At 38.3% G+C, this 15,452-nt stretch overlaps 1 protein-coding gene across 1 annotated transcript in view; it reads right to left on the reverse strand.

Moving 5' to 3' along the window:
* Window positions 1-4,073: 4,073 nt before the first annotated feature.
* SMU1 (SMU1 DNA replication regulator and spliceosomal factor) overlaps window positions 4,074-15,452 on the reverse strand; it is a 32,870-nt gene continuing 21,491 nt past the window's right edge. Inside the window, exons 5-10 of the mRNA XM_017548326.2 lie at window positions 13,464-13,592; window positions 11,932-12,051; window positions 8,735-8,851; window positions 7,970-8,097; window positions 7,269-7,395; window positions 4,074-4,415 (exon numbers count right to left, since the gene is read on the reverse strand). Of these exons, the coding sequence (XP_017403815.1) occupies window positions 4,089-4,415; window positions 7,269-7,395; window positions 7,970-8,097; window positions 8,735-8,851; window positions 11,932-12,051; window positions 13,464-13,592 (948 nt within the window). The 3' untranslated portion in view covers window positions 4,074-4,088. The remainder of the gene's footprint in view (window positions 4,416-7,268; window positions 7,396-7,969; window positions 8,098-8,734; window positions 8,852-11,931; window positions 12,052-13,463; window positions 13,593-15,452) is intronic.

The raw sequence follows: 15,452 nt of genomic DNA on the forward strand, positions 1-15,452 counted from the left end.
ACCTCCACCTCCCAGGTTCAAGCGATTCTCCTACCTCAGCCTCCCAAGTAGCTGGGATCACAGGCGCCCGCTACCATGCCTGGCTAATTTTTCTATTTTTGGTAGAGACAGGGTTTCACCATGTTGGTCAGGCTGGTCTCAAACTCCTGACTTCATGATCCACCCACCTGAACATCCCAAAGTGCTGGGATTACAGGCTTGAAGCCACCGTTCCCAGCCCATACAACAATTTCTAAATCAATACACCAGTAGTTCTCAAAGCTTTCTGGAAGTCTGCTCCCCAGTTTCCTCTAACAGAATGAGAAGCTTTCCTCATGCAAGATGATACTCTGTCTCTAAGACTTTTCTTGCTCTATTGACACAACATTAAAATCATCATAAATCAAGCTGGAGAGAAGCCAATCTGAAAAGGTTAAAAGTTTACATACCATATGCTTCCATTTCTATACCATTTTCAAAATGACAAAATTATAATACTGGAAAAAAGATCAGTGGTTGCCAAGGATTAAGTCTTGGAATTAACTAACTTGAAATTTAAAACATACCATTTACATTAGCACACCCCCAAATGAAAATACTTAGGTATAAATCTAACAAACTACATACAAGATTTAAATGAGGAAAATTACAAAACTCTGATGAAGGACATCAAAGAATTAAACAGAGACAGTGTATGTTCATGAACAGGAAGACTCAATATGGTAAAGACGTCAGTTCTTCCCAACTTACTCTATGGATTTCACACAATCCCAATCAAAATCCCAACAAATTATTTTGTGGATACTGACAACCCAATTCTAAAGCTTACACAAAGAGGCAAAAGACCCAGAATAGCAAACTCAATATTGAAAGAGAAGGACAAAGTTGGAGGGCTCACAATACCCAACTTCAAAATTTACTACAAAGCTACAGTAATCAAGATAGTGTGGTACTGGCAAAAGAACAAAGAAATAGATCCATGGAACAGAATAGAAAGCCCAGAAATACACTCAACTGATTCTTGACAAAGAAGTAAATGCAATATAATAAAGACAGTCTTTTCAACAAGGGATGCCATAACTGGACAAATATGCAAAATAATGAATCTAGAAACAATAAAGACCTTATATTCTTCATAAAAATTAACTCAAAATGGATCACAGACCTAAATATAAAACTCAAAACTGTATATAAAACTCTTAGAGGATAACAAAAAAGAAAATCTAGATGATCTTGAATTTGATGATGACTTTTTAGATACAACTCCAAAGACATGATCCATGAAAGAACTGATAAGCTAGATTTCATTAAAATTAAAATTTTCTGCTCTGTAAAAGCCACTGTCAAGAAACTGAGGCTGGGCCAGGCATGGTGGCTCCCACCTATAATCCCAGCACTTTGGGAGGCCGAGGCAGGTAGATCACAAGGTCAGGAGTTCGAGACCAATCTGACTAACATGGTGAAACCCTGTCTCTACTAAAAATACAAAAATTAGCCAGGCATGCTGGCGCATACCTGTAATCCCAGCTACTCTGGAGGCTGAGACAGGAGAATCGCTTGAACTTGGGAGGCAGAGGTTGCTGTGAGCCGAGATCTCACCATTGCACTCTAGCCTGGACAACAGAATGAGACTCCGTTTCCAAAAAAAAAAGAAAAAGAAAATAAGGACAGATGCAGTGGCTTATGCCTGTAATCCCAGCACTTTGGAAGGCTAAAGCAAGAGGATCCCCTGAGGCCAGGAGTTTGAGACCAGCCTCAGCAATACAGCAAGACCCCATTTCTACAAAAAATTAAAAAAAATTAAAAATAGAAAAAAATAGTCAGGCATGGTGGCACATGCCTCTAGTCCCACCCACTTAGAAGGCTGAGGCAGGAAGATTTCTTGATCCCAGGAGCTCAAGGATACAGTGAGCTATGATCATGCCACTCCAGCCTAGGCAATGGAGCAAGACCCTGCCTCAAAAAAAAAAAAGAAAGGAAAAAAAAAGAGAGAGAGAAGACAAGCCATAGACTGGGAGAAAATAAAGAACTATTATCCAAAATATACAAAGAACTCTTAAAACTCAACAGTAAGAAAACAACCCAATTGAAAAATGGGTCAAATACCATAAACAGACACCTCACCAGAAGTACAGTACAGAGATGGCAAATGAGCATATGAAAAAATGTTCCACATTTCATAAGGGAAATGCAAATTAAATGAGATACCACTATACCTATTAGAATGGCTGAAATCCAGAACACTGACCACACCCAATGCTAGTGAGGATGTGGAGCAACAGGAACTCTCATTCACCAAGGGTAGGAATCCAAAATGATACAGCCACTTTGCAACACTTTGATAGTTTCTTATAACTAAACATACTTTACCATACAATCCAACAATCACACTACTCAGCATTTATCGAAAGAAATAGAAAACATATTCACACAAAAATCTGCACATGGATGTTTATAGCAGCTTTACTCATAATTGCCAAAACTTGGAAGCAACCACGATGTCCTTCAGTAGATGAGTGTATAAATAAAAGTTATTTAGCACTTAAAAAAAAAAAGCTATCAAACCATGAAAAAACAAGGAGAAAAATGCATATTATTAAGAAGCCAAAATGAAAAAGTTATATACTTTATGTTTCCAACTACATAACTTCCTAGAAAAGGCAAAACTATGGAGACAGTAAAAAGATTAGAGGTTGCCAGAAGTTAGTGGGGAGGGAGGGAAGAATGGCAAGGGTACAGAGAATTTCTGGGAAGTGAAACTACTCTGTACAATTCTCTAATGGTAGACACCTGCCATCATACATTTGTCCAAACCTACAGAACATACACCACCAAGAGTGAACCCTAATGTACACTATGGCCTTTGTGTGTTAATGATGTAGCAAATGCAGGTTCATCAGTTGTAACAAACATACCACTCTGGCACAAGATACTAATAGTAGGGAGGGCTGTGCCGATGGAAGGGACAAAGAAAATATGGGAACCCTCCATATTTTCTGCTCAATTTTGCTGTGAACCTAAAAGCACTCTAGTCTATTTTTTAAAAAACAACAAATTATAACAATAGAAACCGAACAGTAGCTGCCAGGGGCTAAGGGTATGGGGAGGATGTGACTATAAAGATGTAGCATGAGAGTTTCTTTGGGAATGATAAAACAGTTCCGTATCTTGACTGTAATGATGGTTATAGGACTCGATACATGTAATGAAACTTTACAGAACGATTATATCCCTGCCTTAAAAAAAAAAAAAATGCATGTAAGAACTGATAGAAGACCCATGTAAAAGGTAAAATCTAAATAAGATCTGTAATAGAGTTAATAACTGTACCAATGTCAATTTCCTAGTTCTGATCATTGTACTATGGTTATATAAGATGTTACCACTAGAAGAATTTGAGAGAGGGACACATAGGAACTCTTCCGTATTATTTTTGCAACTTCTATGTGAATCTAAAATTACTTTTTCAAAATAAATTATTTTAAAAAGTCAAGCACAGAACTATGAAGTAGTGTGCCTAGCAGATGTACTGGGCAGCGGTAGCTATTATGCAGTGGCCATATGCAGCGGCCCAAAAGATGCTGCAGATGAGCCATCTCAGCTATAGGTTCTGAACTACTACTCCATCAGTTATAGAACACAAAGAATGGAAAGAGAGTACTACACACCAGCCCCTCGTTCTTCACTATGCTCAGTAAGATCCCCAAGTGTCCAGGCCAATAATGCACTAGCATACATACCCAGGGCTTGAGTCCTCAAACCTGATGCTTCAGACACCCCCAGTGCTACCTCATAGTCCACAAAAGTGAGATTCCTTGGGAACCTTGCAGGTGTTCTGATTCAAAAATATAATGAGGACACTGCTTCCTTTCTCCTATTAGTGTTCCACTTTAGACCGTGGTAGCTAGGAGATGTCCTGAGTTTTTTGGTAATCCATACTACACTGCATCCCCCTAAGTCAGACTAAGATTGTTATCTTAAAATCTTCAGTGAGCTTCTGAAGGAGGCTTAAAGATGGACAGGAGCTTCATTTATCCAAAGGATGAAAAAGCATAATATACAAACACCCAGGGGAAAGGAGATCACTTTTGAAATAGCAAAGAGATGTTTTACAGAGCTATAAATGAATCTGAAAAACAAATATGGCTTATAAGGTTTACAGAGAAGTGAACCCAAATTTGGTTATTGGGAGGGTGGGCCTGGACCAGGATGTCCTGATCTGGGAATGTCCCACAGGTCCTGTGCAAATGTACTTTCTGACCACTCACCTGCCCCTGCATGTTCATTATGACCACCGTGTTTGATCTGTTGCACACCACGAAGTGCTCAGGGTTTTTAGGAAGTAGGATCACACTGTTGACGGTAATGTCTGTCCCTGCAGTGCTGCCCAGGGATTTAAAGGTATTTGAACATTCTGTGGTCTTCATATTCCAGATCTACCACAAAAAAAATTTTAAGTTATAAACCTTTTTAAAGTATTAAAATTTCTAAAGTTTTCAGTCCAATCACCTGCAAGAAAAAAATTTTTTTTAATTTCTAAAGTTTTAGGGTTTAAAACATTAATAGGTTACTTAAAAAGGAGAAATGACTCAGAGGAAAACAGTATCTTACTTGATTTTACGTCCAATCAAATATCCAGCACTGCCATATACAGTGGTCCCTCGGTATCTGTGGGAATTGGTTCCAGGATTCCCTTTAGATACCAAAATCCAAGGATACACAAGTCCCATATATAAAATGATGTAGTATTTGCATATAACCTATGTACCTCCTCCTGTATGCTTTAAATCATCTCTAGATTACTTATAATACTTAATACAATGCCTACACACCACTTCCTTTGCATGGATTCAGTGTAGTACTTGGCATGGGGCAGATTCAAGTTTTGCTTTTTAGAACTTTGTGGAATTTTCTTTTCCCCAAATATTTTCAATTTGTGGTTGGTTGAATCTATGTTCCAGATACAGAGGACCAACTGTATAAACATTCATCATATATTTGTTGATTAACCGGCAAAAACAAGTCACAAACTAAATTTTAAGAACTTTAAAAAATCTATGATCTTTGCTTATATATATTCCCTTAGCCAATAGAGCTCTCTCTTTAAACTTAGTTGCATGCCAACACTGCTACTGTCAGAAACAACCAGAAAGCTACCCTTGTCTGGACATCAAAACCAAACAGGGGGTCAGGCACAGTGGCTCACGCTTGTAATTTCAGCACTTTGGGAAGCAAAGGCAGGTGGATCACTTAAGGCCAGGAGTTCAAGACCAGCCTGTGCAATATAGTGAGACCTTGTTGCTATTTAAAATACTTAAACTACAAATAGAACAAAACAAAAACAGGGCTTTTTTTCTTTTTAAGAGATGGGGGTCTCATTATATTGCCCTATTGCCCCCACTGGCGTTAAATTCCTGGATTCAAATGATCCTCTCACTTCAGCCTCCTGAGTTAGCTGGGACTACAGGCAGGTGCCACTGAGCCTGGTTCAAATAGAGGCTTTTTAGCTTGAGACTCTATCCTGAGATTTTGATTTGGTAGGTCTAGGGTGAGGCACAGGCATTTTTTAAAAAGCTACAAATGATTCCAATGCACCATTTATACTGACAATGACTGAATGGAAGTCACAATGTTAGCACATACACACATAAGGATCTAGGAAGTGGAAGATACTCTTGGCCACTTGTATTACTTTCCCAGTCTATCTTTTCACCTTGCCCTTCTGAGCTCTTATGAACTGAAGGGGTTAAATCAGGTAGCACAGAAATCTTGAGATGTGCTTAGAGAAGGGATGAACCAAACAGGAAATAGCATTGTCCAGATACCACTCAATTCATCAGGTACAAAGTCTCTAAGGCATGGACTCTGCTGTGTTTCCTCTGTGCCTTCCACAGAGGTTGGCACAAAGCAGATGTTTAATAAAGACCCATAAATAGGAGAAAACAGTTGCCGTAGTGTCAACACTGTTATTGCCTACCCTAATCTCCTCTGAAGCCCCGTGGCTTAAAAGAAAAAAATGAACATTTCAGGAATTAAGAATGCTAAGGCTTCCAGTGTTTTCCATTCAAAAGGTCAGTGACATCTTTTGCCCCACTCACTGCAGAACTAAGGGGGAAAGACCACAAATAAAGAAGCCTAGACAAGCCATCTGGCATTTACAAGTTGTGAGGCCCATAGGCATAGCATGAGAGCAAATCCCACGACTAAAGTACTAAGAGCTCTATGTGGTGCCCCATCCATCCCAAGGGAGCATTACAGCTCCTGCCTTGAGGTTTCCACTTCAATTTCCAATCACGAACAAGCAATGTCAGAGATTGGTCTGACATGCATATATGCATACATACATATATACATACATTTATTGATTGACTGACTGAGACAGATTCTTGCTCTGTTGCCCAGGCTGACGTACAGTAGTGCGATAATTGCTCAATGCAGCCTCGAACTCCTGGGTTCCAGTGATCCTTTCACCTCAGCCTCCCAAGTAGCTAGGACTGCACGTGTACACCACCACACCTGGCTGTCTGAATTTTAGATACTTAAGTATGTATCTAAAATGTCTAGATATTTGTGTTAAAATGTTTTGTTAAAATGTCTAGATCCTCTGCCATAAAGTACTCACTCACATAAGGCAACTTAAAAAGATTAGTTCCAGAGCTTAAGTAAGAGTGTCTCAAAGATCTCTAATAATTTTCTATTTGGGTTTCTCCTATCTTTTCTAGGAAATGAAACCCTCTCTTCAAATAACTAAATCTTTAAAGGTACTAAAGATCCATTACTTTCAGCAAATAACTTATTAAATAAGTATCCAGGAGAAGGCTTAGTTTTACTCACCTTTCCTATTCCTCTATAAATGCTACTAGGAAGGCCCTAAATTTGGGGGCCAAGAGTGCAGTGAGGCTGTGCAACAAAAAAGAGATCTATTTATAAGCCACTGAGTCTTTCATGAATTTAACTGTTAGCAGGTGGACCATACCTATGACAAAACAGATTTAACCACCATATGTAACTGTGAATGGGGGATGGCTTAAGTTTAGGACTCCTCACCCTTCCTCTTTTCCTACACATAATAAAGTTTGTTTGGATTGAAAAGGTTTGAGATTGGGGTCCCAAAGCCAATGGGAATTACCCACAGAACACTGTTGTCTCAGACTCACCTCAGTTATTGCTAAAATAGCCATTAAAGAGGTTTATTCCACCACAATCATCCCCATTATCAACACTGAAAACTCCTCAAAAGAAAAAGATGAAGTAGACATCCCAAAATAAACCAATAGCAAATACTTAACCTTAACAGTGCCATCAGAGGATGCACTAATAATATAATGTCCATCTTGTGTAAATGTTGCTTCATTAACAAAGGAGGAATGGCCACGAAATTCCTTCAGGGTTTTCCCAGATTTCAAACCATGAATTCTACCACAAATGAAAGCAAATGAAAAGAACAATAAATATTTAATATCTTATGGTTGTGACCAATGATTGAATGCATTTTAGATAAATTACAGAAGTTCATGTTATAATATTAAGTGAAGAGGGCTATGTGATTGTGTATACGGTTTAATTTTCATTATATCAAACAATGAAAAAAAAACTTTGCAAAGAAAGAGACTGGAAGAAAATATGCCAATAATACCACAAGCTTCTGTTCAGGGATGGACCTCTAAAAAACAGATTAACAAGAGGTTGAGATCCATGGCTCTCAGCTGGGTCCCAGGACAACAGACCCTCTAAGGTGATTACGATGCAGATGGGTCCATAAGATCAGGCTCTGAGAACCATGAATCACTGCTATCCCCTCTAAAATCTCTCTTCTGGATAAATGGACAAAACAACAGCACTGTGTCAATTATACTCTGGGGACATAAGGTCTCACATACCTTTACTCTCTATATCATACCATCATGGTAAAAGCATAAGGAATCACTAGTACCTCCCTCCATGCCCTATTATTCAAACAAGTGAGGGCAGTTTTGGGATTTTTACTTACCTAATTGTCTGGTCAAAAGAAGCACTAAGGATCTGACTGCTATCCTTAGAAAAGCTTAGACAGGTGACACCCTTACTGTGTGCCCTCTCAAATCTCCTTAAACATTGTCCACTCTGAATCTTCCATACCTTTTGGAAAAAAAAAAAAAAGAATTAAAAAAAAAACTTGTAAAGTGTCCTACTACAGCCCACAGAGCCAAGCAAGATGCAATGCTCACTAATGTACTGAAACAGCATTAAAAATGCATGCCAACAGCTGAATATGACGTGTCTGGTTCACGTAGTACAATGGTAACTGAATCCTCTGAAACTTAAAACTCTTTCCTTGTAAATTATTAAAACAAAAATAGAGACTCTAAGTTCACTTAGCAGAAACCATTTCCATATTTCCTGTAGCCCAGGATGTACTTCTAGCATTAAATACGAACCACAGCAAACTGGCTATTAGACCATCTCCTAAAAAAAAAGTCAAAGTGATTCTAATTTTTATACAGCCAGCCAGGGTGGTACAATAGAAAGGGAATAAGCAGATGTGAACTAAAGTCCCAGATCTATCACTTACCAAGTATGTGACCTTAAACATGTTACTGGACCACCCAGGCAGAGCTATTATTAGGATTACACAAGAATAAGTAAAGTGATTCCAATAAAGCTAATGCTCAATAAACAGTAGCCATTATTATGCTGAATATTATATGTAGGACACTACCCCATAGCAGAACATTCAAAATGTCTACGTATGAGAGGTTGTGGCACTAATCCATACCTTGATTTTTCCATCTTGGGCCCCAGTTGCTAACATTTCTGTATCTCTGCTGAAACACATGCAGAGGACAGCATCATCCATCATCATAAAGTTATCCTGGGCCTGGTACTTAAGATCCTAAAGAAACAGTGGTTAACAGTTTATCAAAATAATGCAAAAACCAAGGCCCCAGGTCTCTAGAAACTCACAAAAAGCAGGGCAATAGATTATACCTACTCTAAACCCCCAAAGTAAACAGCAGTGCCGTGCATACATGTTCCCAGTAAATAACTAGTTCCTAGTGATATTGCTGGAGATAAATAAATTTATACAATTCAAATTAGTATTATAAAAAATACCAACATACTACTCTAGATCTTTTTCTTACTGATTTTTTCTAGGCAAAATTTCTCTAGTTTCATATTTTACATCTTTAATAAATCTGAATTTACCTATTTTTGTATGATGTGAGAAACTTGTATTTTTTTCCAAATCATCAGCTACCTTTCCTGAAACAGTTTACGGACTATTTCTTTGTGATGCTTCTTTTATCATCCATTATTGCTCAAATAGAGTGTCTTTCTTATTTTTTTCTAATTATAAAGTAAGACTACTTCCTGGTTTAAAAAATAAAACTATACAGAAATATATACAGTAGAAAATGAAAATCACTCATAAAATCCACTACCCACAGAGTGGAATTTGATACTCTACGATAAAAATTACATTTTATTTATTTTATTTATTTATTTATTTTAAGACACAGTCTTGCTCTGTTGCCCAGGCTACAGTGCAATAACATGATCTTGGCTCACTGCAACCTCTGTCTTCTGGGTTCAAGAAATTCTCCTGCATCAGTCTCCCAAGTAGCTGGGATTACAGGCGTGCACCACCACATCCAGCTAATTTTTTTTATTTTCAGTAGAGACCACCACGTTAGCCAGTCTGGCTTTGAACTCCTGATCTCAAGTGATCTACCCACTTCAGCCTCCCAAAGTGCTGGGATTACAGGCATGAGCCATGCGCCCAGCCAAAAATAACATTTTAAATCAGTGGATAAAGTTAGTAAATAGCCATTTGAGGAAAAAACTAAGTTGGATCTATACCAACTTTATTCCCCTAAACAAATTCTAAAAGGGTCAAAAATTAAACATAAAAGATTAAAATACTAAAAGAAATTGTAGAAGATGAATAATTTGATGATATAGAAAAATTTAAGTCTGTAAAACGTTTCAAAAGAAACAAAATTAAAAGATAAAAGTCAAACTTTAAAAATATTTGTAATGTATATTATAAAACTTCATTTCCTTAAAATATAAAGAGCTCCTACAAATCAATAAAGAATAATTCAACAGAAAAATGGGCAAACGATATTAACAGACCTCATAATAAGAAATATTAGTGGCTTCATTAAAATAAAAAAAAATATTGGTGGCTTTTCACATATAAAAAGATGTTTTAACTTCATTCATAAGAAAAATGTAACTAGTACTACAATTAAGTTAGACTGGAAATGATCTTAAATAAAATGGCTGGTTAAATACATTATGGTTCAATCCATCCAATGTAATATAATACAGCAATAATCTCCAAAATATGCTATAAAGAGAAAAGCAAGAATTTAACAGGGTATATAGTATGCTATCATCTATATTAAAAAATTTTGAGTAATATATATAAGTAATACACACACAGGATATTCCAGGAAAGTTCCATAAGAAACTAGTAATCCTGGCTGGCCCAAGGAAGGCAACTGACTAGCTGAGGTACAAGTGTAGGAGCAAAATGCTACTTGAGTAACTTTTTGTTTTTTGAATGTTGTATCAGTTGTACATATAACCCGCTCAAAGAAAAAAATTTTTTTGGCATGCCTGTAATCCCAGCTACTCGTGCCTGTAATCCCAGCTACTCCAAAGGCTGAGGCAGGAGAATTGTTTGAACCCAGGAGGCAGAGGTTGTAGTGAGCCGAGATCCTGCTACTGCATTCCAGCCTGGGTAACAAGAGTGAAACTGTCTAAAAAAAATTTTTTTTCTTTCTCTGAGGAGTTGTCTTGCTCTGTAGCCCAGGCTGGACTGCAGTGGCAGGATCTCGGCTCACTGCAACTTCCGCCTCCTGGGTTCAAACAATTCTCCTGCCTCAGCCTCCTGAGTAGCTGGGGTTACAGATGCCTGCCCCCACACCTAGCTATTTTTTTTTGGGGTATTTTTAGTAGAGATGGAGTTTCACCATGTTGGCCAGGCTGGTCTTGAACTCCTGACCTCATGTGATCTACCTGCCTCAGCCTCCTAAAGTGCTGGGATTACAGGTGTGAGCCACCATGCCTGGCCTGAAAAAAATTTTTTTACTTGTAAAAACAATAGATAATAAAACAACTATAGATGATAAAGGTCCTCCCTTGGTTAATAATAAAATTAGAATTTAATTAAAAATAATTTTAAATTAGCTTTTTTTTTTTTTTTGGAGACGTTTTTTTTTTTCAGGTTGGAGTGCAGTAGCACAATCATGGCTGACTGCAACCTCAAACTCCTGGGCTTCAGGGATCCTCCCACTTCAGCCTCCCAGGCAGCTAAAACTATAGGTGCACACAAGCATGCATGGTTAATTTTTAAAAAAAATTTTTTTTGTAGAGACATGGTCTCACTATGCTGTCCAGGCTGGGTTGAGCTACTGGGTTTTCAACTAAGTAATCCTCCTGCCTCAGCCTCCTGAGTAGTTAGGACTATGCGTGTGCACCACTGTGCCTGGCCTTAAATGAGTTTTTAAAGTAATACACGTTCATTATATATAGATCCTTTTTCTTTTTTTTTTTTTTTTTTTTTTTTTTTTGAGACGGAGTTTCGCTCTTGTTACCCAGGTTGGAGTGCAATGGCGCGATCTTGGCTCACCGCAACCTCCGCCTCCTAGGTTTAAGCAATTCTCCTGCCTCACCCTCCCAAGTAGCTGGGACTACAGGCGTGCGCCACCATGCCCAGCTAATTTTTGTATTTTTAGTAGAGACGGGGTTTCACCATGTTGACCAGGATGGTCTCGATCTCTTGACCTCATGATCCACCCGTCTCGGCCTCCCAAAGTGCTGGGATTACAGGCGTGAGCCACCGCGCCCGGCCTGGTATAGATCCTTTTTCAACTAATCTGACTTAGAGTTAAGGGCATAGATAAGTAATTCAAAGTCAGTAATTTTCACACTAGGAAGGTTAATATATTTAAAATACTTTACCTTTCTGATTTTTCCAGTAGTAAAGTTCCATACTTCAATGAATCCATCAACAGACCCAGTGACCAAATATTGACCATCTGGAGAAAATCGAGCACACTCCACATGTGATTTTTGACCAAACTGTTTCAAATGAAATAATGAAACAGATACATTTTTATCTAGTATACTTAAAACAATTTCTATTTTAACCTTTTGAGAATCCCTGCCCTAGCATAAAGTCATAGCTGGCCCATATTATAGAGTATTAGAGGAATATTTCTGTACATGGACACAGGGACCTGGTAGATGTATTTTCTCTGACTAGTTTTACATCTGGGCACTAAGTTGAAGCTAGTTTTTTGGATGTGAGATTGATATTTCCAAAGAAAAGCACATGAGACTTAGAATCAATAATCCTGTTAGCTCAGAGTATAATGTTTTGCTAGAAACAGACACTGTTAGCATGACTTTCATACTCAATATGTCCTAATATGTTCTTGTTATGTATCTCAGGGGGGAAGAACTCATTTTTTCAAAGTAAATATATGCCTCCCTATACTATTTTGTAAATAAACTTTCTATCAGTGTTTCACAACCTTCATATAATCAAGTGATAATGTATAATTGACCAAACTTAGAACTAATTAAAGCTAATATACTGTCTGGTATACGCATCCTGAGCATTTGCTAGTGATGACAATCTCGGTAACAGATGAAAACGATAGAAAATTAGGTGGAAAAAGAAGAGAGAAAAGCTCTAATGTGGATTTCACTTTAAATGCCAACAAAGGAAAGTGTTTATAACAGAAAATTTTAGCCCAGCAGCATAATAATGATGGATTTCTATTTGTCTCAAGGTTTCAGGCAGAGTAAATGAAGGTGCTGCTCAAAAATATCTTTATCTGCAAGTTAGAATATATAATCCAGAAAAGGCAAATTCAAAATGTTAAGCCAAAGTCAAAGATTTGAGGAATATGAAATAGTTTAAAATCCAGGAATTTAGAGCACAAATCCAGAGAAACTATAATATAGAGATGCTAAAGTAGCAAATATACTTGTAGTTCTGAGAATTACCTAGAAAACTTTGTCCTAGGAAACTCAGATTTTAAAAAAATATAAGATAATAAAATCATTTTCCTCAAACATCACATAAGTCCACTTTGTAATCCCTGACTGGCACTCTGCCTGACACATAGCAGGCAAAGCAAAAATGTTGAACAGGAGAAGTACACAGAAAGTTCACAGTTAGTCCCCGACTTAACCAAAGAACTAACCATTCTTCCAAATGCAGGTTTCTTGGGAGGAAATGCAAGGGCAGATGATGGGCTAGATGTCAAGCTAGATGTTCATCCATTAGATTACAAATCTGAGTTGTACCACTGCCAGGCCACAGCAGTATCCCAGTGGACACCTGCAGCAACCTTGAATACTGTCAGAGCTAGAGAAGGAGTTCTCCCCATCTAATATCCAAGCTCCTGGCATAGGGCCTAGCGGAGCCCATGACAAGTCCTCAACAAATGATTACTGACTGGTTGACTGTCTTAGGTTCCTACCTTAATATGCCTGCTCAGTTGTGTAGGAAACTTTTCTTCTTCCACATCTTTGACAGCTGCTTTGCCTCTAAACAAATCTATAGTCATACCAGGAGGAAGCAATCCCTGATGCTGCTGCCACTTCAGTGCCTATGAAGAAAAAATAAAGTACAAGGATATAGCAATCTGTTCAGGTGCTTTTAAGATCTGGTCATAAGTGCTCAGAAACCAAGCCTGAAAAGATGAGGTTCAGGAAAAGCTGTGAGCCATCAGGACCCCAACAATTTTTGGCCATCCAAACAACAAACACAACATAGTCTGTGCTCCTCTATGTGTCCAAGAACTCAGGGTGGACGGGGACTCTGAGAGCCAACAAGTCTATCATTCACCTATTTTCTTTTTTTTTTTTTTTTTTTTTTTTTTTTTTTTTTTTTTTTTTTTTTTTTTTTTTTTTTTTTTTTTTTTTTTGGGGATGGAGTTTCGCTCTTGTTACCCAGGCTGGAGTGCAATGGCGCGATCTCGGCTCACCGCAACCTCCGCCTCCCGGGTTCAGGCAATTCTCCTGCCTCACCCTCCTGAGTCGCTGGGATTACAGGCACGCGCCACCATGCCCAGCTAATTTTTTGTATTTTTAGTAGAGACGGGGTTTCACCATTTTGACCAGGATGGTCTCAATCTCTTGACCTCGTGATCCACCAGCCTCGGCCTCCCAAAGTGCTGGGATTACAGGCTTGAGCCACCGCGCCCAGCCTCATTCACCTATTTTCTTACAGGTGTGGCTCTTTTGTTATAAACAAAATTTGGAAAACAGAAATCTCCCATAGTTCTAACACTCAAACACACCCACTTTTAACATTTTATATGCTACCTTCCAATCTTTTCCCCCCTACATATGTGTTTCATTAACGTAGCTGTAATTATATGTAAAATTTTATTTTCTCCTCTTTTCACCTATCAATAGATCAAACTAGTCACAGCTATCATTTTAATGGCTGTAAAATATATGCCATCGATTAGATGTCTCACAGTTAACTTAATCAATATATTAGTGGACATTTATTTACACTGCTTCCAATTTTTCAATCACCTAAATAAAGCTTCAATAAACATCTCTGGATATAAGGCTTTTTCTATTTTGGGGATATTCCCCTGTTAGGGTATACTCCTGGAAGAGAAATTACTAAATCCAAAAAAGAACGTGAATGGTTAAGGTTCTTGATATATTTGATATATACTGCCAAACTCCTTTCCAAAAGGGCTGCTTTCCAAAAAATGTTACAGTTGCAACAATGTTCACAACTAACTTTGGAGACAGATAGTTCTAGGCTAAATTATTCATCAGCTATGTCATTTTGACTCCCAGTTTTGCCAACCGAAAAAGTCAGGAAAAAAAGCCTAATTCCTAGAGGATAAAACAAAATAATATATGTAAAGCCTATATAATAGGCACATGTTCACATAATAACCCAAAGTCAATGTTTATTCCCTTTTCCTTTTGTTATAACAAGAAAACTCAGTAATTTTTGGATATCATTTAAAATAGGTCCCTAACCCCTGAACTGTGGACCGGTACCGGTCCATGGCCTGTTAGGAACACAGCTGTACAGCAGGAGGTAAGCAGCCAGGGAGCCAGAGTATTATGGTCTGAGCTCCACCTCCTGTCAGATCTGCACAGCATCAGATTCTTATAGGAGCATGAACCTTATTGTGAACTGCGCATGCAAGGGACCTAGGATGCATACTTATTATGATAATCTAATGCCTGATGATCTCAGGTGGAACAGTTTCATCCTGAAACCCACGACCCTGACACCCCCATCACCATGTGTGGAAAAACTGTCTTCCACGAAACCAGTTTCTGGTGCCAAAAAGGTTGGGGACCACTGATTTAAAAATAAGTAGAAATAGGCCGGGTGCGGTGGCTCAAGCCTGTAATCCCAGCACTTTGGGAGGCCGAGGCGGGTGGATCACGAGGTCAAGAGATCGAGACCATCCTGGTCAACATGGTGA

This window comes from Cebus imitator, unplaced genomic scaffold (genome assembly GCF_001604975.1).
Source record: "Cebus imitator isolate Cc_AM_T3 unplaced genomic scaffold, Cebus_imitator-1.0 Scaffold206, whole genome shotgun sequence".
Lineage (NCBI taxonomy): Eukaryota > Metazoa > Chordata > Mammalia > Primates > Cebidae > Cebus > Cebus imitator.